This window comes from Rhinoderma darwinii, chromosome 1 (assembly GCF_050947455.1).
Source record: "Rhinoderma darwinii isolate aRhiDar2 chromosome 1, aRhiDar2.hap1, whole genome shotgun sequence".
Lineage (NCBI taxonomy): Eukaryota > Metazoa > Chordata > Amphibia > Anura > Rhinodermatidae > Rhinoderma > Rhinoderma darwinii.
In genome coordinates this window covers 494,018,446-494,045,564 of record NC_134687.1, presented here as the reverse complement: position 1 = coordinate 494,045,564, position 27,119 = coordinate 494,018,446, and the positions used below count along the sequence as shown (strand labels likewise).

General features: G+C 45.4%; 1 protein-coding gene across 1 annotated transcript in view; it reads right to left on the bottom strand.

Annotated features, from left to right (window-relative positions):
* Positions 1-2,663, bottom strand: part of KREMEN1 (kringle containing transmembrane protein 1) — a 199,371-nt gene extending 196,708 nt beyond the window's left edge. Inside the window, exon 1 of the mRNA XM_075835508.1 lies at positions 2,448-2,663. Within this exon, the coding sequence (XP_075691623.1) occupies positions 2,448-2,526 (79 nt within the window). The 5' untranslated portion in view covers positions 2,527-2,663. The remainder of the gene's footprint in view (positions 1-2,447) is intronic.
* Between the last annotated feature and the right edge of the window lie 24,456 nt (positions 2,664-27,119).

Genomic DNA, 27,119 nt, shown 5'->3' with positions numbered 1-27,119 from the left:
CAGTGGACCAACACCAGCAGATAACATGGCTCCCCAAACCATCACATGCCATCACTGTGGAAACTTCACACTGGACCGCAAGGAACTTGCATTGATGCCTCTCCACTCTTCCTCCAGGCTCTGGGACCTTGATTTCCAAATGAAAAGCAAAATTTACTTTCATCTGAAAACAGGACTTTGGACCACTGAGCAATAGTGTTGGTCCACTGTGTTATATCAAGTCCAGAGTCAGTGCAGCCGTCTACCAGGAAATCTGACTAGTATAGTGTCAGTGCACAGGAAAACTCTGCGTGCACATGTAAAATTATAAATTCTCATGTGTTCTTGGGTTCGTTTTAAGCCATACTGTGTTTCTCAAACCATAGCACATTCTAGTTCAGGTGTTTTTAGACATTTATTACCCATTGACCTGACTGATCATATTTTTGGTATGAAAGTGGTGTTCAGTGTGAATCAGGCCTAATGGTTAGTGATTCATTTCATTCCATATTTTGCACCACAGGATATTTTTTTAATTGGACTAATAAATAAAACACCCATATGGCTTAGACCTTTATGTTCCTGTTAGAATTTTTTTTTCAAAGATATAACAGGTGTTTAATCCTACTGGGAAATGTCTGGTATTGAAATAATTAATATTAGTATGTCCTATTATCCTTTCCGGGTTCAAATCCGTTTTTTGACATAAGCTCCCCCCTGTCTAACCTGAACAACAGGGGCATCTCCTTTACATGTGCAGAGGAAATATGACGTGAGCAACTACGACCCGAAATGACATTAGGCTACAGATGGAAAGCGTGCAGATATTCTAAGGACAACAAAGGAAGGATAAATCATCTGTGCTTTACTCATAGAAATCTGATAATTCTGACATAGCACTGACAAAATGTTACACAGGAACAAAGGAACATGGACTATATTGGGGTGATTTTTGCAATTACAATGGCAGGTATGTATCAATATTGTCATTTATAAGACGAGAGATTTTATTAAAGTTGGAGCTGTCCTTGTTGGCACCAACAGAAATATCATATGAAAGTATAATTTATATAACAAGCGACTACATCAGACCGGCATCACATAGGAATATCTAAACACACACCTTTCTAAAAACAAGAAAGTCGCTGCTTGTTGTTAGGTAACCCAGAAAACGCTGTAATTCATTAGTATTTATGGTGCATGTTACAAGTAGCAATGTTTTCACAATACTTAAGAAGTAAAACACGTTGATACCTGTGCTCCAATGTACTTATAAAACTTCTACTTGATGATATACTGTATGGCGCTTTCATCTGTAAAAACCTCCTGTCACACACAATAAACTGGGTCATTATTCTTACTTTGCTGTGTTCTACAGACGCTAACAATGCAGGAGTTGATATTTCTCTTTGTACATACTAAGCCCATATTCAAGCCAAATATATTTACAGACATCGAACCAAATGCTTGACACAGTCACCCATAGCAATCCTCAGATGACCCTATCTATTAAACACAGCGTCATATATGACCAGATATTTACACACTGTAGATCCATAATTCCAAACAGTTGTAGCATAAAAATCTTCAAAAAACAAAGTTATAAGCAATCTATTCCTAAAAAAAAGTCATCTGTATATAAATATAATATGATATAATACGTATATGAAGAGAACACATCAGTAACACCAGGGGTAGACAACCTGTGGCTCTCCAGCTGTTGTGGGACAGACACAGTGCCTGGTAGCCAGCAGTGCTTGACAGGACACGCTGGGACTTGCAGTTCCACAGCATCTGTTAAGCCAAAGGACTTCCATCTCTACATTACAGTCATGTCTTTAAAACTCCCATTCATACATTAATGGTAAAATCAGAGCCATCAAATATAGATTAAGAACAGGTATTTGTGATTTTAACTCTAAAGATTTAGAATTAACCCTTCCCTAAAATTCATGTCATGACCAGTCTTAATCAAGATGAGCGGAGTGAGTGAAATTGTACAGATTCTCCAGAAGACAAATCAACCTGATTTACTGCGAATCTCAAACCTGCCAAATCAATTCTCCCATACAGACGAACGAATATTAAAAAATGTTCTTCTCCATTGATTTTCCAAAATCCAAATCAACTCGATTCACTGCAAATCTTGGACCCGACAAATCAATTCTATTGTCTCTGATCAATAAGATTAAGGTAACTGCTGTTAAATAATATACGATAAAGTCATTGATTTAACAGTCCGTAATCTTATAAAGCAACAGTCCACACCTGAGCTCCAATATTTACCTGTAACAGCTATAAAAGAAAGAATGATCTCAATATTGAGGATACCCTAAACCAGTCAATATGCAGTCTGCAATCCCAAGGCATATTGCTGCCTCCCTCCTTTCTCCCCCAAATACTGCTGCACCAATGACAGAAGTGGAGGCTGCTGGTCAGCCTTATCCCCTCCACCCTCCTGCACTCACCAGAATGAAAGAGATCAGAGCAGAACACCAGCACTGAAGGCAATAGCAGGATCCTCAATGAAAGTGTCCACAAATCCATTCCCCTTGCTGAGTTGAGCTGAATATGTGAGGAGAGTGACAGGCAGTCCAGGATTCCCCTAGATGTATAGCAGGTTGCTCATTTGCTCAGATCCTGAGAGGGACTGGCTCAGCTTCGGGGATGCCTTTTATTTTCGGTTGTTGTTACGGATTGGAGAGGGAAAGAGAGAGATATTGTAGGATAAGGCAAAGGGGAACCCTACAGACGCTTCACAGCAACTGCAGTCAGATCCAAACCTAAGTAGTCATTCTAGGGACTGACTTAGGGATCCTATTACCATGATCATGTGACAGGATACAAACTAGGGAGAGACAAATGCTTCTTTTTTTTTTTTCATTTTAACCAGTTCATTGTGAGTGACAATACAACTTTTAAAGCAATGTATAATAAGGCTTTCAGTCCCTCCTACGTCTCTTTCAGGTGTAACTTCAAAGGGTGGGAGTAAATCAGTACGTTGTCAAAGGTGAAACGTACAGCAGAAGTTTACTAAAGAACGTTACGGAGGATAGTGTTTAACTCCTTAATGAATGGACACTGTTTAAGAATTTATATCACTGCTATATCTTTTTTTTTTTTGATCCAAGTAACTTTTAGGTCTTTTTTTGTCATGACAAATATGACTTACTTTTCCCACCTTTTTTTTGACAATTGGTACTACTATCGATAAGAAGTCATGTGAAAATAGTATTTGTATTCTTAACATTTTTAATCGCATAAAGTTTACCTAAGATATCATCTTAATATAGGAATTGCTGCTCCACTTCCACACAATGAAGCACCAATCTTCTGTGCCCCTGACACTTACATCCTTCGTACTCTACAAAAGACCACCTTTCTTAGAAGACCTTACCTGATCTAGACCCCATTTTTCTGTGACGAATTTGATTATCTGATGTATATCGAAACTTTGCAATTTTGGGTAAACATCTCTCAAATATATAGATAGTGTAGGTCCCCCTGGTATCTGGCACCAAGACATTAGCTACAGAACCTTTAAGTCCTGTATGTTGTGAGGTGAGGCCCTCACGGATTGGACTTGTTTTTTTCAGCGTATCCCATAGATGCTCGATCAGATTAAGAACCTGGGAATTTGTTGGTCAAGGTAACACCTTGTACTCTTTGGAATTTTTCTCAATAGTTTCTGAACAATTTTTGCAGTGTGGCACGGCACATTATCCTGCTGAAAGAGATCACTGCCATTGGGGAATATGGTTACCATTCGGGGGTGCACTTGGTATGCAACAGTGTTCAGGTAGGTGATACGTGTCAAAGTAACATCCACATATTTGCCAAAACCCAAGGTCCCCCGCAGAACATTGTCCAGAATATCACACTGCCTCTGCCAGTTTGCCTTCCATAGTGCATCCTGGTGCCATCTCTTAAATTCCAAAAATAGTTTAGTAGATATACGTTTAAATATATTGATAAATATTTTACTGCCTGTCTAACATTTAAAAATAATTTTATTAATGGTATTTTAAAAGAGAAGGGCACTAATGCCAAAAGATCTGAGTACAGGCATTGGCAGCACAGATCATAGGTCCTGTGTGGAGTGCCTGACATATGATTGTTCACAGTTCACTGAACTCAAATGCTGATACAACACTGCACAGGGGTAGTAAACCAAACTACTGGTCTGTTTGCTAGAGCGATACACGAATACAAGGTCTTATTTAGGATGTCTCAGATACACTGGTAACACCATGTATCGCTATAACACTCCCAAACATAAAACCTTCACACTTATAACATTGGTCTTTTTGCCAAAAAGGTCGGTCTGTTTGCCAAAAAGGTGCAAATCTTATTCCCTACGCGTTTCTGCGCCCCTGTGATACAGGGGAGCGTCCTCAGGGGTATAAATTGCTACGAGTATTTTCTCACTGCCGGTCAGCACATATTATGCTGTTTGTTTTTTGTATTAACCAGCGTGCACTACACACTGATCAGGCTGGACCAGCCACCAGTGTGTCGTGAACGCCGGTTAATACAAAAAACAAACTGCATAATATGTGCTGACCGGCAGTGAGAAAATACTCGTAGCAATTTATAGATATAGATCAGAAGTATTAACTTTAAAACTTCTTTTTGTACTCTAGAAGGACATGAAGGCAAAACATACTCTCTGCTGTCTGACCAAATATTAGTAACCCCTAATGCCCTCACCTGTCATACAAAGAGCAGACTCTCTAGTCTACAACTTTGTGGTTGCACGGAGGGAAGGAAGCAGAAAAGGATGCCCCATGTACAGCCAAGGCTCCAGCTCATCACACAGACGACAGCAGGTCTTGCCTCTGAGAGCATCTGTGTCAACATTCCAGTGCCCATAAAGAATCTGTAGAGGACACAGGCATATGGGCATTGGGTGAAAGGATTATTGGAGAAATTATTTACATCCTAAGGCTGAAAACCTGTCTTGATCTTGTCCAACTGAAAAAGGTTTATGGCTCATTATAAGAGAGAGATTTCTGAGCAGCTGTATCAGGTGTACAAAATCAGGCCATTTTTTCAGTCTTTTGGATGTAGACCAGAATGATTCCATTCACTGACATCAACCAGAGCTATTAAAAATGATGAAGAATTAAAGCACAGCTTATATTAGAAGGTTGCACAACTTTTATGTAATAATGTATCCAGTTGTGACAATTCTGCACTTCAGGCAGGTACATTTCACCTACACTAATATATTGTCGTATATCAGATAGCAGATAGTTTGCTGCTGAGGTGTTTAGATCACAGAGGATTGCATAGACTGACACATTGCAGTTCTAACTGATGGCTAGTAAGAAATTGAAGAACAAAGTGTGATAAGATGTCGCATAAGGCCTCGTTCAAATCACAGATCTGTTTGAGAATACCGGAAACAATAGCGCCATGCAACCGAAACAGCGCTTTCGTTTTTTTCGCTGTTCTGCTCCTCTGATGGAGCAGAACAACAGAAAGCCGAATGCAGATGTTAACGAGGCCTAACTTTTATATAATAAAGTGATTGTGGTTTATTTGCAACCCAATTCAACCCATCCCAATAGAATTTATGATACATAACCTGATATTGATTATAACCACAAAACTTATATTCAGTAAAGAAAGAGAACCAATCACTTCCCCCTTAAATCAAAAGCACCCCTAATATATCCAGCATGTGACAAAACCAGAACCCAATTATTACACATGACTGCAAGATCAGACGACACACAGGAATTGCTTAAAACAAATAGAACAAACTAACAAAGTAGGAAGAGAGTTCTTTCATAAGCAAAAGGCTGCACATATGTCGAAATGAATTACGAAAAAAGAGATGTGCAAAGATATGCCATAAAAAGGTATGAGTTCATTCACAAGAATAGTACATGTAAGATAAGATACAATAAAAAATGAGACACACGACTACAGGACAACTAAGGAACAACATCAAGAGCTATGCAGAAGGTGTACAGGAGTACACAACAAATGGTAGTAGGTAACAATAAAAATAAAAAGTACATACAATTGGCATGGAATGGGAAGGTAACGTACAGGTGATAAAGTGCAATACAGTGTATGATCCAGCAGGTAAAGTGCAAAGTTCTACAAACAGGATCAACCTAGTAAGACATATATATAAATGAATACATAGCTAAAATAATACAGACCCATGATAGTCTTCACCTCAGATGGCATCCACTCCAACGAGCGTTTCGGCGCAAGCCTTCCTTTTGTTTGTAGTCTGTAACAATGGAGACACATAAGTCTGCAAAGGAGCTGTAAACATAAACGGTAGAATAGCTTTTAAACCCTTCCCGACATCCGCCGCATATATGGCACTATTGGGAAGGGGTTCCCGCAAACCGCAGTACAGTTACGTCACGGTGATGATGCGGGCTCAGAAGCTATGTATGTTACCAGTGTATATTACAGCTGACACCCTCCTGTAACGGCCAGGACCGGAGCTATTCTCTGATCCAAATAATGACCTCCGTGTCTGCCTTGTACGGAAGCCAATGAGGACCGGCCGGAGCATGTCCTCATCGGCTTGCTGTCAGTGAATAACTGACAGCTCTAATACACTGCACTACGTGGGACAAATAAAAAAAGTTTATAAAAATGTTGTAAAAAAAACAAAACACAAGTTTGAAGTAAAAAATAAGCCGTAAAAAATAATAAATAAAAACAACGCCAGAATCTTTGTTTTTAGAGCACATCTCCTCACAAAAAAGGGAATAAAAAGTGATTATAAAGTGATATTTACTCCAAAATAGTACGAATAAAAACGGCAACCAGTGCCGCAAAAAAATTCATGACACAACTTTGTCCACGCAAAAAAATAAAAAAGTGATTTTATTGTTCAAAAGCTGCAATACATGAAAAAAAGCAATAGAAATTCGGTATTGCCGTAATCGTATCGACCCGCAGAATAAAGCGAACATGTAATTTATGGCGGACGATGAATTTCGAAAAAAAAAAACCAACAAAAAAATTTTCCAGAATTTTTTGTTTTTGGTGATTTCCTTTCAAAAAATGTAATAAAAAGTGATCAAAAAGTCACATTTTCTCCAAAATAGTACCAATAAAAATGACAACCCATCACACAAAAAAAAATCCCTGACACAGCTATGTCCACGCAAAAATAAAAAAGTTATATTTTTTCGAATATGGCGACACAGAAAACAATTTTTTTTTTTTTTTTTTAAAAAGTGATTTTATTGTGCAAAGCTGCAGTACATGAAAAAAAACAATATAAATTTGATATTGCCGTAATCATATCGACCCACAGAATAAAGTTAACATGTAATTTATGGTGCACGGTGAATGCTGAAACCCCCCCCCCCCCCAATAAAAATCTATTCCAGAATTATTTTTGGTAATTTCCTCTTCCAAAAACTGAAATAAAAAATGATCAAAAAGTCATATGTGTCCCAAAATTATACCAATAAAATCTACAGGTTGTCTCGCAAAAAACAAGCCCGCACACTGCTCCATTAAGTGAAAAATAAAAAGTCAGCCCACCACTCACAGTAAAATGACCATCAGCCCCCCACTCACAGTAAAATAACCATCAGCCCCCCACTCACAGTAAAATGACCATCAGCCCAGCACTCACAGTAAAATGACCATCAGCCCACCATTCACAGATTCCCCATGTAGATAGTGCCACACAGCCCCCTTGTAGGTAGTGCCACACAGCCGCCTGTAGATAGTGCCACACAGCCCCTTGTAGGTAGCGCCACACAGCTCCTTGTAGGTAGTGCCACACAGCCCCCTGTAGATAGTGCCACACAGCCCCCTGTAGATAGTGCCACACAGCCACTTGTAGGTAGTGCCACATGCCCCCTTGTAGGTAGTGCCACACAGCCCCCTTGTAGGTAGTGCTACACAGCCCCCTGTAGGTAGTACTCACAGTAAAATAAGCATCAGCCCACCACTCACATTAAAATGACCAACAGCCCACCACTCACAGTAAAACAACCATCAGCCCGCCACTCACAGTAAAATGACCAACAGCCCGCCACTCACAGTAAAATAACCATCAGCCCACCACTCACAGTAAAATGACCATCAGCCCCCCACTCACAGTAAAATGATCATCAGCCTGCCACTCACAGTAAAATGACCATCAGCCCCCCACTCACAGTAAAATGATCATCAGCCCCCCACTCACAGTAAAATTACCATCAGCCCCCCACTCACAGTAAAATTACCATCAGCCCCCCACGCACAGTAAAATGACCATCAGCCCACCACTCACAGTAAAATAACCATCAGCCCCCCACTCACAGTAAAATGACCATCAGCCCCCCACTCGCAGTAAAATGACCATCAGCCCCCCACTCACAATAAAATGACCATCAGCCCAGCACTCTCAGTAAAATGACCATCAGCCCACCATTCACAGATTCCCCCTGTAGATAGTGCCACACAGCCCCCTGTAGATAGTGCCACACAGCCCCTTGTAGGTAGCGCTACACAGCTCCTTGTAGGTAGTGCCACATGCCTCCTTGTAGGTAGTGCCACAAAGTCCCTTGTAGGTAGTGCCAAACAGCACCCTTGTAGGTAGTGCCACACAGCCCCCTGTAGATAGTGCCAGGGGCGTAGCTAAAGGCTCATGGGCCCCGATGCAAAAGTTCTTATTGGGCCCCCCCCCCGCAAACTCCTCATGGCCGACGGTCCGCCGCTTTCAGCTGCATCTGTAAAGGATCTGCCAGGCACAGCGGGGTTAACTCCCAGAACTAATCAGTCAGCACCTGAGAATACATCCCTGAGACTGACTCCTGCTTCCACCATTCAGGCTGGCAGGCTTAGGAGTGGGAGAGCCTATCGTAACCTGGCCAGACTCAGCTAGCTCCCGCCCTCGGTCTATTTAAGCCTGCACTTCCTGTCCCTCGGTGCTTGTTATTGCTTTTGTTTCTTTCCTTGTGGTTCCTGGCCCAGCTACAGCTCCTGCTATTTTTGATCCTGCTCCATACCGACCCTGGCTTGCCGACTACTCTTCTGCTTTTCGTTTTGTACCTCGCACACTCCTGGCTTGACTCGGCTCGTTCACCACTCTGGTTGCTCACGGTGTTGCCGTGGGCAACGGCCCCTTTTCCTTGCTTGTGTTCCTTGTATGTTTGTCGTGTTTGTCGTGCACTTACTGAGCGCAGGGACCGCCGCCCAGTTGTACCCCGTCGCCTAGGGCGGGTCGTTGCAAGTAGGCAGGGACAGAGTGGCGGGTAGATTAGGGCTCACTTGTCCGTCTCCCTACCCCCTGCCATTACATAATAACAAGCCCATACCTAGTCTACCCCTGGTCCCTGACACCACTATGGATCCCCGTGAGACCCTGGCTCAGCAAATGCAGGGTCTCTCCCTACAGGTCCAGGCCCTGGCTCAGAGGGTCAACCAGCCTGATGCTACCCTGGTAGTTCCCCTTACCGCACCTCTTGAACCCCACCTCAAGTTGCCCGACCGGTTCTCAGGGGACCGGAGGACTTTTCTCTCCTTTCGGGAGAGTTGTAGGCTTTACTTTCGTTTAAAGCCTCATTCCTCAGGTTCTGAGAGCCAGCGGGTGGGTATAATTATGTCCCGGCTCCAGGAAGGGCCCCAAGAGTGGGCCTTCTCCTTGGCTCCTGACGCCCCTGAACTTTCCTCCGTTGATTGTTTCTTTTCTGCTCTCGGACTTATTTATGACGAGACTGACAGGACTGCCTTTGCCGAGAGTCAGCTGGTGACCTTAAGTCAGGGTAAGAGACCTGTTGAGGAGTATTGCTCTGACTTTCGGAAGTGGTGCGTAGCTTCTCGGTGGAATGACCCTGCCTTAAGGTGCCAGTTTAGGTTGGGTCTGTCGAATGCCCTGAAAGACCTGCTAGTTAGCTATCCCTCTTCTGACTCCCTAGACCAGGTTATGGCTTTAGCGATACGACTTGACCGACGTCTCAGGGAACGACAACGTGAACGTTTATGTGTTTTCTCCTCCGACTCCCCCATGATGCCTCCCGAAGCTCCGTTGCTTCGTTCCTCCCCGAAAGATTCAGAGATACCTATGCAACTCGGGGCCTCCGTGTCCCCCCAACAACGTAGAGAATACCGCAGGAAGAATGGTCTCTGCTTCTACTGTGGGGACGACAAGCATCAAGTGAACAACTGTCCTAAGCGTAAGGTTGCAGCCAGAGAACTTCCGCGTCTAAGTGATCATCGGGGAGGTCACTTGGGCGCACAGGTATTTCCAGTAAATATGAAACGTACTAAGATCTTGCTTCCCTTTCAGGTCTCTTTTGGTGGTAGGTCTGCTACCGGCAGTGCTTTCGTGGATTCAGGGTCCTCTACTAATATCATGTCTGTGGAATTTGCTATGTCCCTTGCTATGCCTCTTATTGATTTGCCTAAACCTGTCCCGGTAGTGGGTATCGACGCCACTCCTCTTGCTAATGGTTATTTTACACAGCATACCCCTGTTTTTGAACTCCTTGTTGGCTCCATGCATTTGGAGCAATGCTCTGTACTGTTGATGCAGGGATTATCGTACGATTTGGTTCTAGGTCTTCCCTGGTTGCAGTTGCATAATCCTACGTTTGACTGGAATACGGGGGAGCTAACCAAATGGGGTAATGAATGTTGTACGTCATGTTTTTCTGTTAATTATATTTCTCCCACTAAGGAGGCGAATACGCTACCCGAGTTTGTTCAGGACTTCGCTGATGTTTTCTCTAGGGAGGCCTCCGAAGTGTTACCTCCTCATAGAGAATACGATTGCGCTATCGAATTGGTACCAGGAGCTAAGCTTCCTAAGGGTAGGATATTTAATCTTTCTTGTCCCGAACGTGAAGCTATGAGAGTGTATATCCAGGAATCCCTGGCCAAGGGTTACATTCGTCCCTCTTCTTCTCCGGTAGGTGCTGGCTTCTTCTTCGTGGGGAAGAAGGATGGTGGTCTTAGGCCATGCATTGACTACCGTAGCCTGAATAAGGTCACGGTAAGGAACCAGTATCCCCTTCCTTTGATTCCTGATCTCTTTAATCAGGTTCAGGGGGCCCAATGGTTTTCTAAATTGGATCTACGGGGGGCGTATAACCTTATTCGCATCAAAGAGGGGGATGAGTGGAAGACTGCGTTTAACACGCCCGAAGGCCATTTCGAATACCTCGTCATGCCCTTTGGGTTGTGTAATGCCCCTGCGGTCTTCCAGAATTTCATAAATGAGATTTTGAGAAATTACCTGGGGATTTTTCTGGTAGTGTACCTTGATGACATACTGGTGTTTTCCAAGGACTGGTCCTCCCACGTGGAGCATGTCAGGAAGGTGCTCCAGGTCCTTCGGGAAAATAAACTGTTTGCCAAAACCGAAAAATGTGTGTTTGGGGTACAGGAGATTCCATTTTTGGGTCAAATCCTCACTCCTCATGAATTCCGCATGGACCCCGCCAAGGTTCAGGCTGTGGCGGAATGGGTCCAACCTGCCTCCCTGAAGGCGTTACAGTGTTTTTTGGGGTTTGCTAATTATTACAGGAGATTTATTGCTAACTTCTCGGTCATCGCTAAGCCCCTTACGGACCTCACTCGCAAAGGTGCTGATCTCCTCCACTGGCCTCCTGAGGCTGTCCAGGCTTTTGAGGTCCTTAAGAAGTGCTTTGTCTCGGCCCCGTTGCTGGTTCAGCCCAACCAAATGGAGCCATTTATCGTGGAAGTTGACGCATCTGAGGTGGGAGTGGGGGCTGTCTTGTCCCAGGGTACCAGGTCCCTCACCCATCTCCGCCCCTGTGCCTACTTCTCCAGGAAGTTTTCGCCAACTGAAAGTAACTATGATATTGGCAACCGCGAACTCTTAGCCATTAAATGGGCATTTGAAGAGTGGCGCCACTTCCTGGAGGGGGCTAGGCACCAGGTAACGGTCCTTACCGACCACAAGAATCTGGTTTTCCTAGAATCTGCCCGGAGGCTAAACCCGAGACAAGCTCGATGGGCGTTATTTTTTACCAGATTCAATTTTTTGGTTACCTATAGGGCTGGGTCTAAAAATATTAAGGCTGATGCACTGTCGCATAGCTTCATGGCCAGCCCTCCTTCGAGGAAGATCCTGCTTGTATTTTGCCTCCAGGTATAATCATTTCCTCGATCGATTCTGATTTAGTCTCTGAAATTGCTGCTGATGAAGGTGCAGCTCCTGGGAACCTTCCTGAGAACAAGCTGTTTGTTCCCCTGCAATTCCGGCTAAGGGTACTTAGGGAAAATCATGACTCTGCACTATCTGGCCATCCAGGCATCCTGGGAACCAAACACCTCATTACCAGAAATTATTGGTGGCCTGGGTTGCCTAAAGACGTTAAGGCCTACGTCGCCGCTTGTGAGGTTTGTGCTAGGTCCAAGACTCCCAGGTCCCGACCAGCGGGCTTACTGCGTTCGTTGCCCATTCCCCAGAGACCTTGGACACATATCTCCATGGATTTTATCACCGATTTGCCTCCATCCCAAGGCAAGTCGGTGGTGTGGGTGGTGGTGGACCGCTTCAGTAAGATGTGCCACTTTGTGCCCCTCAAGAAACTACCCAACGCCAAAACGTTGTCTACCTTGTTTGTCAAACACATCCTGCGTCTCCATGGGGTCCCTGTCAATATTGTTTCGGACAGAGGGGTACAATTTGTTTCATTGTTTTGGAGAGCCTTCTGTATGAAGTTGGGGATTGATCTGTCCTTCTCCTCTGCCTTCCATCCTGAAACCAATGGCCAAACGGAGAGGACTAATCAGTCTCTAGAACAATACTTAAGGTGTTTTGTCTCTGACTGTCAATTTGATTGGGTCTCTTTCATTCCCCTCGCCGAATTTTCCCTTAATAACCGGGTCAGTAACTCGTCAGGGGTCTCTCCTTTTTTTTGTAATTACGGGTTTAATCCACGGTTCTCCTCCGTTTCACCTGGTAGTTCCAACAATCCTGAGGTAGAGGTCGTTCATCGGGAACTGTGCACAGTCTGGGCCCAGGTTCAGAAAAACCTAGAGGTGTCCCAGAGCGTACAAAAAACTCAGGCTGATAAAAAACGTTCTGCTAACCCCCTGTTTATGGTCGGGGATCTGGTGTGGTTGTCGTCTAGGAACTTGCGTCTCAAGGTTCCGTCCAAGAAGTTTGCTCCCCGGTTTATTGGGCCGTATAAGGTCATTGAGGTCCTCAATCCTGTCTCCTTCCGGCTGGAGTTACCCCCATCTTTTCGGATACACGACGTGTTTCATGCCTCCCTCCTCAAACGCTGCTCCCCGTCCTTGGCTCCCTCGAGGAGACCTCCTGTTCCCATCCTCACCCCGGAGGGGGTGGAATTCGAGGTGGCCAGGATTGTGGACAGCAAGATGGTCCAAGGCTCCCTCCAGTACCTGGTCCATTGGAGAGGATACGGGCCCGAGGAGAGGACTTGGGTACCCGCCCGGGATGTTCACGCTGGGGTATTGGTCAGGAGGTTCCACCTGCGTTTCCCCAGTAAGCCAGGTCCACTTAGAAAGGGTCCGGTGGCCCCTCATAAAAGGGGGGGTACTGTAAAGGATCTGCCAGGCACAGCGGGGTTAACTCCCAGAACTAATCAGTCAGCACCTGAGAATACATCCCTGAGACTGACTCCTGCTTCCACCATTCAGGCTGGCAGGCTTAGGAGTGGGAGAGCCTATCGTAACCTGGCCAGACTCAGCTAGCTCCCGCCCTCGGTCTATTTAAGCCTGCACTTCCTGTCCCTCGGTGCTTGTTATTGCTTTTGTTTCTTTCCTTGTGGTTCCTGGCCCAGCTACAGCTCCTGCTATTTTTGATCCTGCTCCATACCGACCCTGGCTTGCCGACTACTCTTCTGCTTTTCGTTTTGTACCTCGCACACTCCTGGCTTGACTCGGCTCGTTCACCACTCTGGTTGCTCACGGTGTTGCCATGGGCAACGGCCCCTTTTCCTTGCTTGTGTTCCTTGTATGTTTGTCGTGTTTGTCGTGCACTTACTGAGCGCAGGGACCGCCGCCCAGTTGTACCCCGTCGCCTAGGGCGGGTCGTTGCAAGTAGGCAGGGACAGAGTGGCGGGTAGATTAGGGCTCACTTGTCCGTCTCCCTACCCCCTGCCATTACAGCATCGCTGGGTCTCCTAAGTGACCCAACAATGCAGCACTAGCAGCCGGGGCGTCACTAAGGCTGGGTTCACACACCCTGTTTACGGACGTAATTCGGGCGGTTTAGCATTGAATTACGTCCGAAAATGCGGCTCAAAAGCGTTGGCAAACATCTGCCCATGGTCTGTGCCGACGGTCATTTTTTTTACGCGCCGCTGTCAAAAGGTAAAAAAGACGCCCGCGTCAAAGAAGTGCCTGTCACTTCTTCAGACGTAAATGGAGCCGTTTTCCATTGACTCCATGGAAAAACAGCTCCAATTACGTCCGTAATGGACGCAGCGAAAGACGCCTGCACATTCCATTACGGCTGAAATTACGGTCCTGTTTTCTCCTGAAAACAGCACCGTAATTTCAGCCGTAATGGACGCTGCCGTGTGAACATACCCTCAGGGCTTAAAATGTCAGGGGAAATAGCCCCAATACATATGTGTCCGTCCCCAAAAAAAAATGTGTGTATAGGAGACACCATTGCATATCTATAGCACCTCGACCCTTTAAACTATGGATAGGATTAGATACATTGGCTCAGCAGACAGTATCACATATTATAGGATTAGATGCAGTGGCCCAGCAGACAGTATCACACATGATAGGATTCGATACAATGACTCAGCAGACAGTATCACACATGATAGGATTAGATACATTGGCTCAGCAGACAGTATCACACATGATAGGATTAGATACAGTGGCTCAGCAGAAAGTATCACACATGATAGGATTAGATACAGTGGCTCAGCAGACAGTACCACACATGATAGGATTAGATACAGTGGCTGAGCAGACAGTACCACACATGATAGGATTAGATACATTGGCTCAGCAGACAGTATCACACATGATAGGATTAGATACAGTGGCTCAGAAAGCAGTATCACGCATGATAGGATTAGATACAGTGGCTCAGCAGACAGTATCACACATGATAGGATTAGATACAGTGGCTGACCAGACAGTATCACACATGATCGGATTAGATACAGTGGCTCGGAAGGCATTATCACACATGATAGGATTAGATACAGCGGCTCAGTAGACAGTATCACACATGATAGGATTAGATACAGTGGCTCGGAAGGCAGTATCACACATGATAGGATTAGATACAGCAGCTCAGCAGACAGTATCACACATGATTGGATTAGATATAGGGCCCAGCAGACAGTATCACACATGATAGGATTAGATACAGTGGCTCAGCAGACAGTATCACACATGATAGGATTAGATACAGTGGCTCAGCAGACAGTATCACACATGATAGGATTAGATATAGGGCCCAGCAGTCAGTATCACACATGATAGGATTAGATACAGGTCTCAGCAGACAGTATCACACATGATAGGATTAGATATAGGGCCCAGCAGACAGTATCACACATGATTGGATTGGGTACAGGGCTCAGTTCGCTGACATTGCGGCTCCAGAGCTGGACCCAGGAAAGGTAAGAATAATAATTTTGCTTCTTTGTGTTACTGATTATTTTTGTGTGTTTGTGTTTTTTTACAGGTTCGGTTGTTGGACTTCGGATTCGAGGACTTCAATGACGGCGTTTTTTTATTCTCAATAAAATGGTTAATGAGGTTGTGTTTTTTTATTTCAATAAAATATTTTTTCTATGTGCTTGTATCTTTTTAAACTTTATTATCACCGCCTTAGTAATGGCCGCCGGCTGATTGACAACCTCCATTACTAAGGCGGGGCTTAATGTTAGCAGGTGCAGAGGCTAACACTAACCCCCATTATTACCCCGGTACCCACCACCACCAGGGGTACTGGGAAGAGCCGGGTACGAACCAGTACCCGTCCATCTGTAGTAACGGCCAGTCACCGGGGTGGCCGCAGGCTGGTAGTATTAGGCTGGGGAAGGCCAAAAACAGTGGCCCCTACCACCCTGGTAATGCTGCCTGCTGCTGCTGTATTGTATCTGGCTGGTTATGAAAATTGGGGGGGACCCGACATCATTCTTTCCAATTTTTTATTTTTTATTTTTTAAATGACGTGGGGTCCCCCCATTTTTCATAACCAGCCAGATACAATAAAGCAGCAGCAGCCTAGCATTACCAGGGTGGGAAGGGCCACTGTATCTGGCCTTTCCCCTCCTGATAATACCAGCCTGCGGCCACCCCAGTGGCCGACCATCACTACAGATGGTCAGGTACTGGATTGTACCCGGCTCTTCCCAGCACCCCTGGTGGCGGTGGGTACCGGGGTAATAAAGGGGGTTAGTGTTAGCCTCTGCACCGACAAACACTAAGCCCCGCCTTAGTAATGGATGCTGTCAATCAGCCGGCGGCCATTACTAAGGCGGTAGTAATATAGTTTAAAAAAAACCACAAAGACATAGAAAAAATATTTTATTGAAATAAAAAAAAAAACACACAACCCTCATTAACAATTTTATTGATAATAAAAAAAAAGCTGTCATCGAAGTAGTCCTGGAATCCGCCGTAGTTCAACGACCGAACCTGTAAGAAAACACACAAGAAAAACGATTAGTAACACATGTGTTAGGCTTAGATAGAGGGCCCATGTGTGATACTGTCTGTGGGACCCTGTATCTAAGCCTACCACAAGGTAGGCTTAGATACAGAGTCCAGCAGACAGTAATCTTCTACAGTATAAGATTACTGTGTGCTGGGGCCCTGTATATACAGTGAAGGAAATAAGTATTTGATCCCTTGCTGATTTTGTAAGTTTGCCCACTGTCAAAGACATGAACAGTCTAGAATTTTTAGGCTAGGTTAATTTTACCAGTGAGAGATAGATTATATATTTAAAAAAAACAGAAAATCACATAGTCAAAATTATATATATTTATTTGCATTGTGCACAGAGAAATAAGTATTTGATCCCCTACCAACCATTAAGAGTTCAGCCTCCTCCAGACCAGTTACACGCTCCAAATCAACTTGGTGCCTGCATTAAAGACAGCGGTCTTACATGGTCACCTGTATAAAAAACTCATGTCCACAGAGTCAATTAATCCGTCTGACTCTAACCTCTACAACATGGGCAAGATCAAAGAGCTTTCTAAGGATGTCAGGGACAAGATCATAGACCTGCACAAGGCTGGAATGGGCTACAAAACCATAAGTAAAACGCTGGGTGAGAAGGAGGCAACTGTTGGTGCAATAGTAAGAAAATGGAAGACATACAAAATGACTGTCAATCGACATCGATCTGGGGCTCCATGCAAAATCTCACCTCATGGGGTATCCTTGATCCTGAGGAAGGTGAGAGCTCAGCCGAAAACTACACGGGGGGAACTTGTTAATGATCTCAAGGCAGCTGGGACCACAGTCACCAAGAAAACCATTGGTAACACATTACGCCGTAATGGATTAAAATCATTCAGTGCCCGCAAGGTCCCCCTGCTCAAGAAGGCACATGTACAGGCCCATCTGAAGTTTGCAAATGAACATCTGGATGATTCTGAGAGTGATTGGGAGAAGGTGCTGTGGTCAGATGAGACTAAAATTGAGCTCTTTGGCATTAACTCAACTCGCCGTGTTTGGAGGAAGAGAAATGCTGCCTATGACCCGAAGAACACCGTCCCCACTGTCAAGCATGGAGGTGGAAACATTATGTTTTGGGGGTGTTTCTCTGCTAAGGGCACAGGACTACTTCACCGCATCAATGGGAGAATGGATGGAGCCATGTACCGTCAAATCCTGAGTGACAACCTCCTTCCCTCCATCAGGACATTAAAAATGGCTCGTGGCTGGGTCTTTCATCATGACAATGACCCGAAACATACAGCCAAGGCAACAAAGGAGTGGCTCAAAAAGAAGCACATTAAGGTCATGGAGTGGCCTAGCCAGTCTCCAGACCTTAATCCCATCTAAAAATTATGGAGGAAGCTGAAGATCCGAGTTGCCAAGCGACAGCCTCGAAATCTTAATGATTTACAGATGATCTGCAAAAAGGAGTGGGCCAAAATTCCATCTAACATGCGTGCAAACCTCATCATCAACTACAAAAAACGCCTGACTGCTGTGCTTGCCAACAAGGGTTTTGCCACCAAGTATTAAGTCTAGTTTGCCAAAGGGATCAAATACTTATTTCTCTGTGCACAATGCAAATAAATATATATAATTTTGACAATGTGATTTTCTGTTTTTTTTTTTTTTTTATATAATCTATCTCTCACTGGTAAAATTAACCTAGCCTAAAAATTCTAGACTGTTCATGTCTTTGACAGTGGGCAAACTTACAAAATCAGCAAGGGATCAAATACTTATTTCCTTCACTGTAAGCCTACAGTATGGTAGGCTTATATACAGTGCCCATCAGACAGGATCACACATGAGCCATGTATCTAAGCCTACCATGTGATTGGCTTAGATACAGGGCCCAGAAGACAGGATCACACAATCTGTGATCCTGTCTCATGGGCCCCCTAAGCCTGCAACATCGTAGGCTTAGGGGTTGTGCAGTCCCTAAACATTGATGGCCTATCCTCAGGATATGCCATCAATAGCTGATGTGTCTCCCGGGACCCGCAAATCAGCTGTTTTGAAGGGGCCGCAGCACTCGTACGAGAGCTGCTTCCCCTTCATTTCACTACTCGCTCACACTGTGAATCGCCGACACCGATTCACAGTGTGACCGGAATGAAGTGACCGGAATGAAGGGGAGCAGCTCTCGTACGAGTGCTGCGGCCCCTTCAAAACAGCTGATTAGCGGGTCCCGGGAGTCGTACCCCGCCAGTCAGGGCTAATCTTACCTTCCTCTTCAGCCGCTGCGGTAGTTCTGTCGTCTCGATGCTGTGCGCGGCGCATAGCGCTGTGACGTAATGCGCTGCGCACAGCGCTTGACGTCAGGACCTCCGCTGCGATCTGGAACCAGGAAGGTAAGTAAAGTCTGTTACTATAGTAACAGGGGCCCGCGGCCCGAGTTACTATATTAACTTTTTATTGATGTGCTGCGGGGGTCTGTGGGCCACCCTGGCTTCGGGGCATGGACTGGGAATGGACATAGCTGGGAGCGAGGGCGCCCGTATTATGCCAGCGCAACACTTTCCCAGCAAAATTTCCCAAACTACAAAGGAGGAAAAGTCCCCAAAAGGTGCAGTGTTACAAAAGGGTGATAAGAAAGAATACCGTTTATCAGTGCGACACTGACCTGTGCATAATGGATTGCTTCACCACGTACCAAACATCTATGGACAATTGTATTATTTACCCCATTATTATACCCTCTAATTATGCCCTTGATACACTCCGCACAGCTTACATATGCCCCCACATTATAAACTGAAATACCAGTAATACTTAAACAAAACTACTATAAAGCAAAATCCATGCTCCAACTGGCGCTCCTTCCCTTCTTAGCCCTACAGTGTGCCCAAACAGCAGTTTACATCCACAAGTGTCACGTAGGGTTCTTGGACCCACTGGGCCGTACTGCCTTGCGGTATGGCAGCGGGCCACCAGGGCGCAGGTCAGAGTCTATAGTTTATATAGGGTACCTGTGGCAGCTCAGACAGTAGCAAGGCAGGCTTGGCAGAAACTAGGCAGCACGTAGACGTCAGGCGTGGAGAAGCAGGGCAGGCGTGGTATACAGCACATCATGGCTACAGCTCAGCACAGCACTAGAACAGGATACAGGTTACAGGAAACACTAGGGAACCATTTGCAAGACAGACTTGGAATGCAATAACAAAGCTCAGGCGTGTGAGATGGGGCTAGGACCTTCTTATAGCCCAGGGTGCTCTGGAGCAATTAGCTCAATCTCCAACATGCGTGGGCTCTGGCTTCTTAAGTCTGAACTGAGCTCGTGAGCGCACCCTGGTGGTCACTGTGGAGTAGGATGGCCGTATGTGCAGACATCTCTTGAGAGAAGGGCGTCGACTGGATGGAAGGAGTTCGTGGTCAGCGACCACGGACGTTACAACAAGTATGGCATTACCATATCCGGGAGAATCCATTGAACATTTTATGGAGTAAGATTCTTTAGTGGCACCAGCTGGGCACAACATATTGTGTGGTGAAATGGCATATCAGTGGTGAAATTGCAATTTTCACTTTGAATCATCCACTGCGTATTAATTTCTGTAAAAAACCCGTGGGGGTCTAAATTCTCACTACACCCCTTGATAAATGCCTTTAGGGGTGTAGTTTCTAAAATGGGGTCACTTTTTTTTGGTACATCAGGGTTTTTGTGAATTCAACTTGGCTTTCGCAAGCCTTTTCAGCAAAATCTACGTGCCAAAAGTCAACTACCACTCCTTTCCTTCTGAACCCTCCCATATATGTAAACAGCAGTTTGTAACCATATATGGGTTATTATCATACTGGGGAGACATTGATTTACAAATGTTGGGGGGCTTTTTCTTCTTCCTTGTGAAAATGAAAAATGTTGATCAAAAACTACATCTGATTGTGAAAAAAAATTACATTTTTCATTTTCACGGCTTAATTTGAATTCATTCAGCAAAGAATCTTTGGGGTCAAAATTCTCACTATACCCCTAGAGGATTCCTCAAGGGGTGTAGTATCCAACATGGAGTCACTTTTGGGGTGTTTCCACTAAACTAGTACTACAGGGGCTCAGTTTTTTCCTTCAGGGTGCTAGCCGTTTTTCTGACGGCTAGCACACTGAGCCATTCATTTCAATGGGGCCATGCACACTTCATTTTTTTGACGGTCCCGTTGCTTCGTTCTGATCCAAAGTAGAGCATGTCCTACTTTGGTCCGGGATTCCGTGACCGTGAGGCCCATGCAAGTCAATGGGGCCGTCAAAAAAACTGAAGGCACACGGAAGGCATCAGTTCATACGTACCCGGTCGTTGTCTTGGTGACGAGTCCCTCTTCTTCCTCCAGTCCGGCCTTCCTTTCTGACGCAGCAGCCTGTGATTGGCTGCAGAGGCCGCTGCAGCCTGTGATTGGCTGCAGAGCCGGTCACGTGGGATGAAGCGTCATCCCTGAAGGCCGGCCTTCTGACGTCATCCTGACGTGTGTGACCATCACTACAGCCTGTGATTGGCTGCAGCCGCGACATGGATGAAACGTCATCGCTGGAGGCCGGACAGGAGGAAAGTAAGTATGACATTTTTTTTCAATTTTTTTTCAATTATTTTAAAATAGTTTTTTCCGTGCGCCGAGCATGGTACTGTCCAGGGTGCTGAAAGAGTTACCGCTGATCAGTGCAGCCCATTAACTCTTTCAGCACCCTGGACAGTACCATGCTCGGTGCACGGAAATGGAAATACGGAGTGCACACGGCCGCTAAAATAAGCACACGGATCCGTCACAAATGGCCGTGAAAACTGTGGCGGAAGTGTGCACGAGGCCTAAAGGGTTAAGAAACTTTCTAAATGCTGTTTTGAATATTTTGAGGGGTGCAGTTTTTAAAATGGGGTGACTTATTGGTGGTTTCTAATATATAAGGCCCTCAAAGCTACTTCACAACTGGACTGGCCCCTGTAAAAATAGCATTTTGAAATTTTCTTGAAAATGTGAGAAATTGCTGCTAAAGTTCTAAGCCTTGTAAAGTCCTAATTATTCCAATCTAAAGTACACATACGTCTGGGGGATGTTAATTAGCAACTATTTTGTGTGGTATAACTGCCTGTGTTACAAGCAGATACTTAAAATTTAGAAAAATGAAAATCTTTGCAATTTTTCGCTAAATTTTGGTGTCTTTCACAATTAAATGCTGAATGTATCGAGCAAATTTGTGCAAATTTGAGCAAATCGTCCAATGTGTCACGAGAAAACAATCTCAGAATTGCTTGGATAGGTTAAAGCATTCCAAAGTTATTACCACATGAAGTGATACATGTCAGATTTGAAAAATTAGGCTCTGTCAGGAAGGTCAAAAGTGGCTACAGCGGGAAGGGGTTAATCAAGATTATTTTCAAAGATGTTTTATTTTTTTCTCTTGGATACATTGTGACAGTAAAAAATAATTGCAAAAGTTTATGGTCTTTAAATTGAATGTCCATTTATTACCACCATCTGATTTTCACAGGTTCTGCGCTGATTATTTTCATATTATATCTTTATAGGCTTTGTAGCTCTAGCAGCAATACAGAGCTCCAACCACTATAATGATGTAATTTAAAATGAGATACAACAGAAATTGTCTGTTCAATAATGGACATGGTCCCCTTACCACCCATACAGTTTATCATGCTCCATTTTTATTTTAAATTGTTTTCCAGGATCTGGCGGTACTACAAAAATCTGCCAACCTGCAAAAAAAGTCTGTAATATTTTTACCCTCAAAATTCCTTGCTGGTTTCCTGCAAGGGGTCTTCTGCGACCTGGTGCAATGCTTAGGTCACAGTGGAAATGCGTCCATAGTAATGTGACATTCCATGTCTCCACTATTCAATGGCTGCCTTGGGACGCTGTATCAATATGGTCAAAACATCACTGTGGCAAATATTACCACAGCCTGCAGCCTTTGGAAGACATGATGCATTGTCAGCATACCACAGCAAATTAGTCTTTTTCTTTCTAAATTTTAAAGATCGGCAGGGTTTTTAGTGTTCTCAGAAACGGCACCATATATCTTTGCAGTACTTCCCTTCATACAGCTACGGGGTTAAATGATAACATTTAGCTTCCTGCACCCACTTTGGTGTTGTTTACTGAATATAGATGTATGCAGCCAGGGGCGTAACTAGGAAAGACTGGGCCCCATAGCAAACTTTTGACTGGGGCCCCCCTCCCCCGGGTGTCACACAACCCCCCCCCTTGTAGATAGTGCCTTTTTTACAAACCCCCCTTTTGATAACGCCATACAGCCCCCCTGTAGATAACGCCATACAGCCCCCTTTGTAGATATCTACAGAGGGGGCTGTATGGCGTTATCTACAGAGGGGGCTGTATGGCGTTATCTACGGGGGGACTGTATGGCGTTATCTACGGGGGGACTGTATGGCGTTCCCTACAGGGGGGGACTGTATGGCGTTCCCTACAGGGGGGGACTGTATGGCGTTCCCTACAGGGGGGGCTGTATGGCACTATCTACAGGGGGGGGCTGTATGGCGCTATCTACAGGGGGCCTGTATGGCGCTATCTACAGGGGGGCTGTATGGCGCTATCTACAGAGGGGCTGTATGGCGTTATCTACAGGGGGACTGTATGGCGCTATCTACAGGGGGGGCTGTATGGCGTTATCTAGATGGGGGACTGTATGGCGTTATCTACGAGGGGGGGCTGTATGGCGTTCCCTACAGAGGGGGCTGTCTGGCGTTATCTACAGGGGGGACTGTATGGCGTTACCTACAGGGAGTCTGTATGGGGTTCCCTACAGGGGGGGGTCTGTAGGGAACCCCATACAGCCCCCCTGTAGGGAACGCCATACAGCCCTCCCTGTAGGGAACGCCATACAGCCCCCCCTGTAGGGAACGCCATACAGCCCCCCCCTGTAGGGAACGCCATACAGCGTCATCCCCCCTGTAGGGAACGCGATACAGCCCCCCCTGTATGGAACGCCATACAGCCCCCCTGTAGGGAACGCCATACAGCCCCCCCTGTAGGGAACGCCATACAGCGTCCCCCCCTGTAGGGAACGCCATACAGCGTCCCCCCCCCCTGTAGGGAATGCCATACAGCGTCACCCCTGTAGGGAACGCCATACAGCCCCCCCCTGTAGGGAACGCCATACAGCCCCCCCTGTTGGGAACACCATACAGCCCCCTCTGTAGGGAACGCCATACAGCGTCCCCCCTGTAGGGAACGCCATACAGCCCCCCCCTGTAGGGAACGCCATACAGCCCCCCCTGTAGGGAACGCCATACAGCCCCCCCTGTAGGGAACGCCATACAGCGTCCCCCCCTGTAGGGAACGCCATACAGTGTCCCCCCCTGTAGGGAACGCCATACAGCGTCCCCCCTGTAGGGAACGCCATACAGCGTCCCCCCCTGTAGGGGACGCCATATAGCGTCACCCCCCTGTAGGGAACGCCATACAGTCCCCCCCTGTAGGGAACGCCATACAGCGTCCCCCCTCCCAAAAAAATGCGACCTACAGTGTGTCCTAATAAAAGACATGTATTCCCTATCCACAGGATAGGAGAGACATGTGTGATCGCTGGCACTGATAAGGAGAACGGGGGACTGAAAGTTCTCCATGACTAACCTCTGACTTCCGGCGTCTGTGCAGCTCACTAAAAATGAAAGGAGCGCTGGTCACGCATGCGCACAAGCGGGACCGGCGCTCCATTCATTTCTCCAGAGCTGCCGACACAGACCCCGGAAGTCCGAGGTTTGTGATGGAGAACTTCAGGGGACTTTCAGTCCCCCGTTCTCCCTATCGCTGGCAGCGATCACACATGTATCCCCTGTCCTGTGGATACGGGATACATGTTTTTTGTTTAATGGCAGAGCGGGGAGATACCTCCCTGCTCTGCCGTACTGTTCAGTGGTGTCCCGCTGTAGCAGGCACAGTGGCTGCTAGCGGAGCCTCCGGCCATGGTGGGGGCCCGTGCCGGCGGGCGACACGGGCCCCCTCATGCCGCGGGCCCTGTAGCAGCCGCTACTTCTGCTACGGCGGTAGTTAGGCCACTGTATGCAGCTCCAATTGTACTCGATGGGAGTTGTATAACTTTAATTTAAGCTGCAAGCAGGGGATTCGGAGCTTCATATACGAAAAACAGAGTTCTGATATCCCATGAAGATATATGGGCATAACTGTTGGATAGCATAACTGATACACATAGATCTTCGGTTAAGCGAGTGTTAAAACTAGGGGCTTTGCCACTTATGTTTTTAGCCTACTTTTAGTTTCTTGAGTCAAAATATTTAGAATACAATGCAGCAGCTAATTTTTTTTAGCAATAAATAATGCAATACACATACCTCCCAACTTTCAAGTATCGCAAAGAGGGACAACTTTTTCCCCTGTTAACTGGTTGCCGACACAGGACGAGAATGCTCGTCCTGAGCGGCGAGTACTTGGCGCATTAGGATGAGCATTCTTGTCCTGTGTGACAGCCGTCTGTGCGCGCTATCGAGAGCAGCGCAACGGCTGTAATACACAGCCACGGCCCCGCTCTGACAGCGGAGAGGAGAGAAACATCTTCTCTCTGCCGTTAACCCTTTGAACGCCGCGATGAAAGCTGATCGCGGCATTCAAGGAGAGGGGACTTCACTTTTATCGCGTCACAGAAAATAACTGTGACGCTATCAAAGCCCACAACTCGTATGGCCAGACAGCCCAGGGTCCATTGAAGGACCCTAGTGCTGTCTGAACATATTTCCTGTTGTTAGGGCATACTGAGGTATGCTCTAACAACTGCCTGTGTACAATCAGTAACAGGCTCATGTACTGGCATATAGATCTATGCCAGTACATTACAGTTACAAAATAAAAATAAAAATGATAAATCTCTTTATGGGATTAAAAAAAAAAGTTAAATGAATGTAATTTTTTTTAATGATAAATAAATAAATAAAATGTAAAAAAAATACACAGAAACACACATTATTTTATAATAAATAAACTTTTTAAAATATAAGTCCCAAAACAAGAAATAATATAGACATATTTGGTATCGCCACGACGGTAAAAACCTGTACAACAAATGTATAACATTAATTATGATGATCGGTGTATGGTGTAAAAAAAAACAAAAAAAAAAACTGCTGCGGAACTGCTTTTTTTCTGCATTTTCGCCAAAATAAAAATTTATAGAAAATAAACGATAATTTATTTGTACCAAAAAATGGTACCTACATAAAGTGCAACTCGTCCCGCAAAAAACAAAGCCTCATACAACTACGTCGTACAAAAAATAAAAGAGTTATGAGCGTCGGGATGCAAAGAGGGAAATCTAAAAAAATTGTTCTGTCCTCAAGGCCAAAATTGTCCGTGTCCTTAAGGGGTTAAATGATGCCTCTAACCCCGCCCATACACACCCTGTCCAGCCCACATAGTATCATGCTCCTATAGTGCCTACCCACAGTATAATGTCCCCACAGAACCCCTCACACAGTATAATGCCCCTATACCTGCCCCCAACAGTATAATATGCTATAGTGCCTCGTGTACAGTATAATGCCAAATAGATGACCCCATACAGTATAATGCCCCCATACAGTATCATGCCCCATACAGTATAATGCCCCTATAGCTGCCCCCACACAGTATAATACCACATAGTGCCTCCCACACAGTATAATGCCAAATAGCTGCCCCATACAGTATAATGCCCCCATACAGTATAACACCCCCATAGATGCACCCATACAGTATAATGCCCCTATAGCTGCCCATACAATATAATGCACCTATAGATGCACCCATATAGTATAAAGCCAACACAGATGCCCCCATACTGTATAATGCCCACACAAATTCCCCCATGCAGTATAATGCCCCGTAGCTGCCCCATACAGCATAATGTCCCATAGCTGCCCCATACAGTATAATGCCCATATAGCTGCCCCATACAGTATAAGGCCCATATAGCTGCCCCATATAGTATAATGCACCTATAGATGCCCACATACAGTATAGTGCCAACACAGATGCCCCATACAGTATAATGCCCACACAAATTCCCCCATACAGTATAATGTCCTCATAGCTGTGCCCATACAGTATAATGCCCCATAGCTGCCCCCATACAGTATAATGCCCCCATAGCTGTCCCCATACAGTATTATACCCCCATAGCTGCCCTTATACAGTATAGTGCTCCATAGCTGCCCCCATACAGTATAATGCCCCCACAGCTGTCCCATACTGTACAATGCCCCTATAGCTGCCCTAAACAGTATAATGCCCCTTACTTGCCACCATAAAGTATAATGCCCCATAGCTGCCCCATACAGTATAATGCCCCCATAGTTGCCCCCATACAGTATAATGCCCCCATAGCTGCCCCATACAGTCTAATGCACTATAGCTGTTCCCATACAGTACAATGCCCCACAGCTGTCCTATACAGTATAATCACACCTATAGCTGCCGCATACAGTGTAATGCCCCTATAGATGCACCCATACAGTATAATTCCCCCATAGATTCACCCATACTGTATAAAGGCAACACAG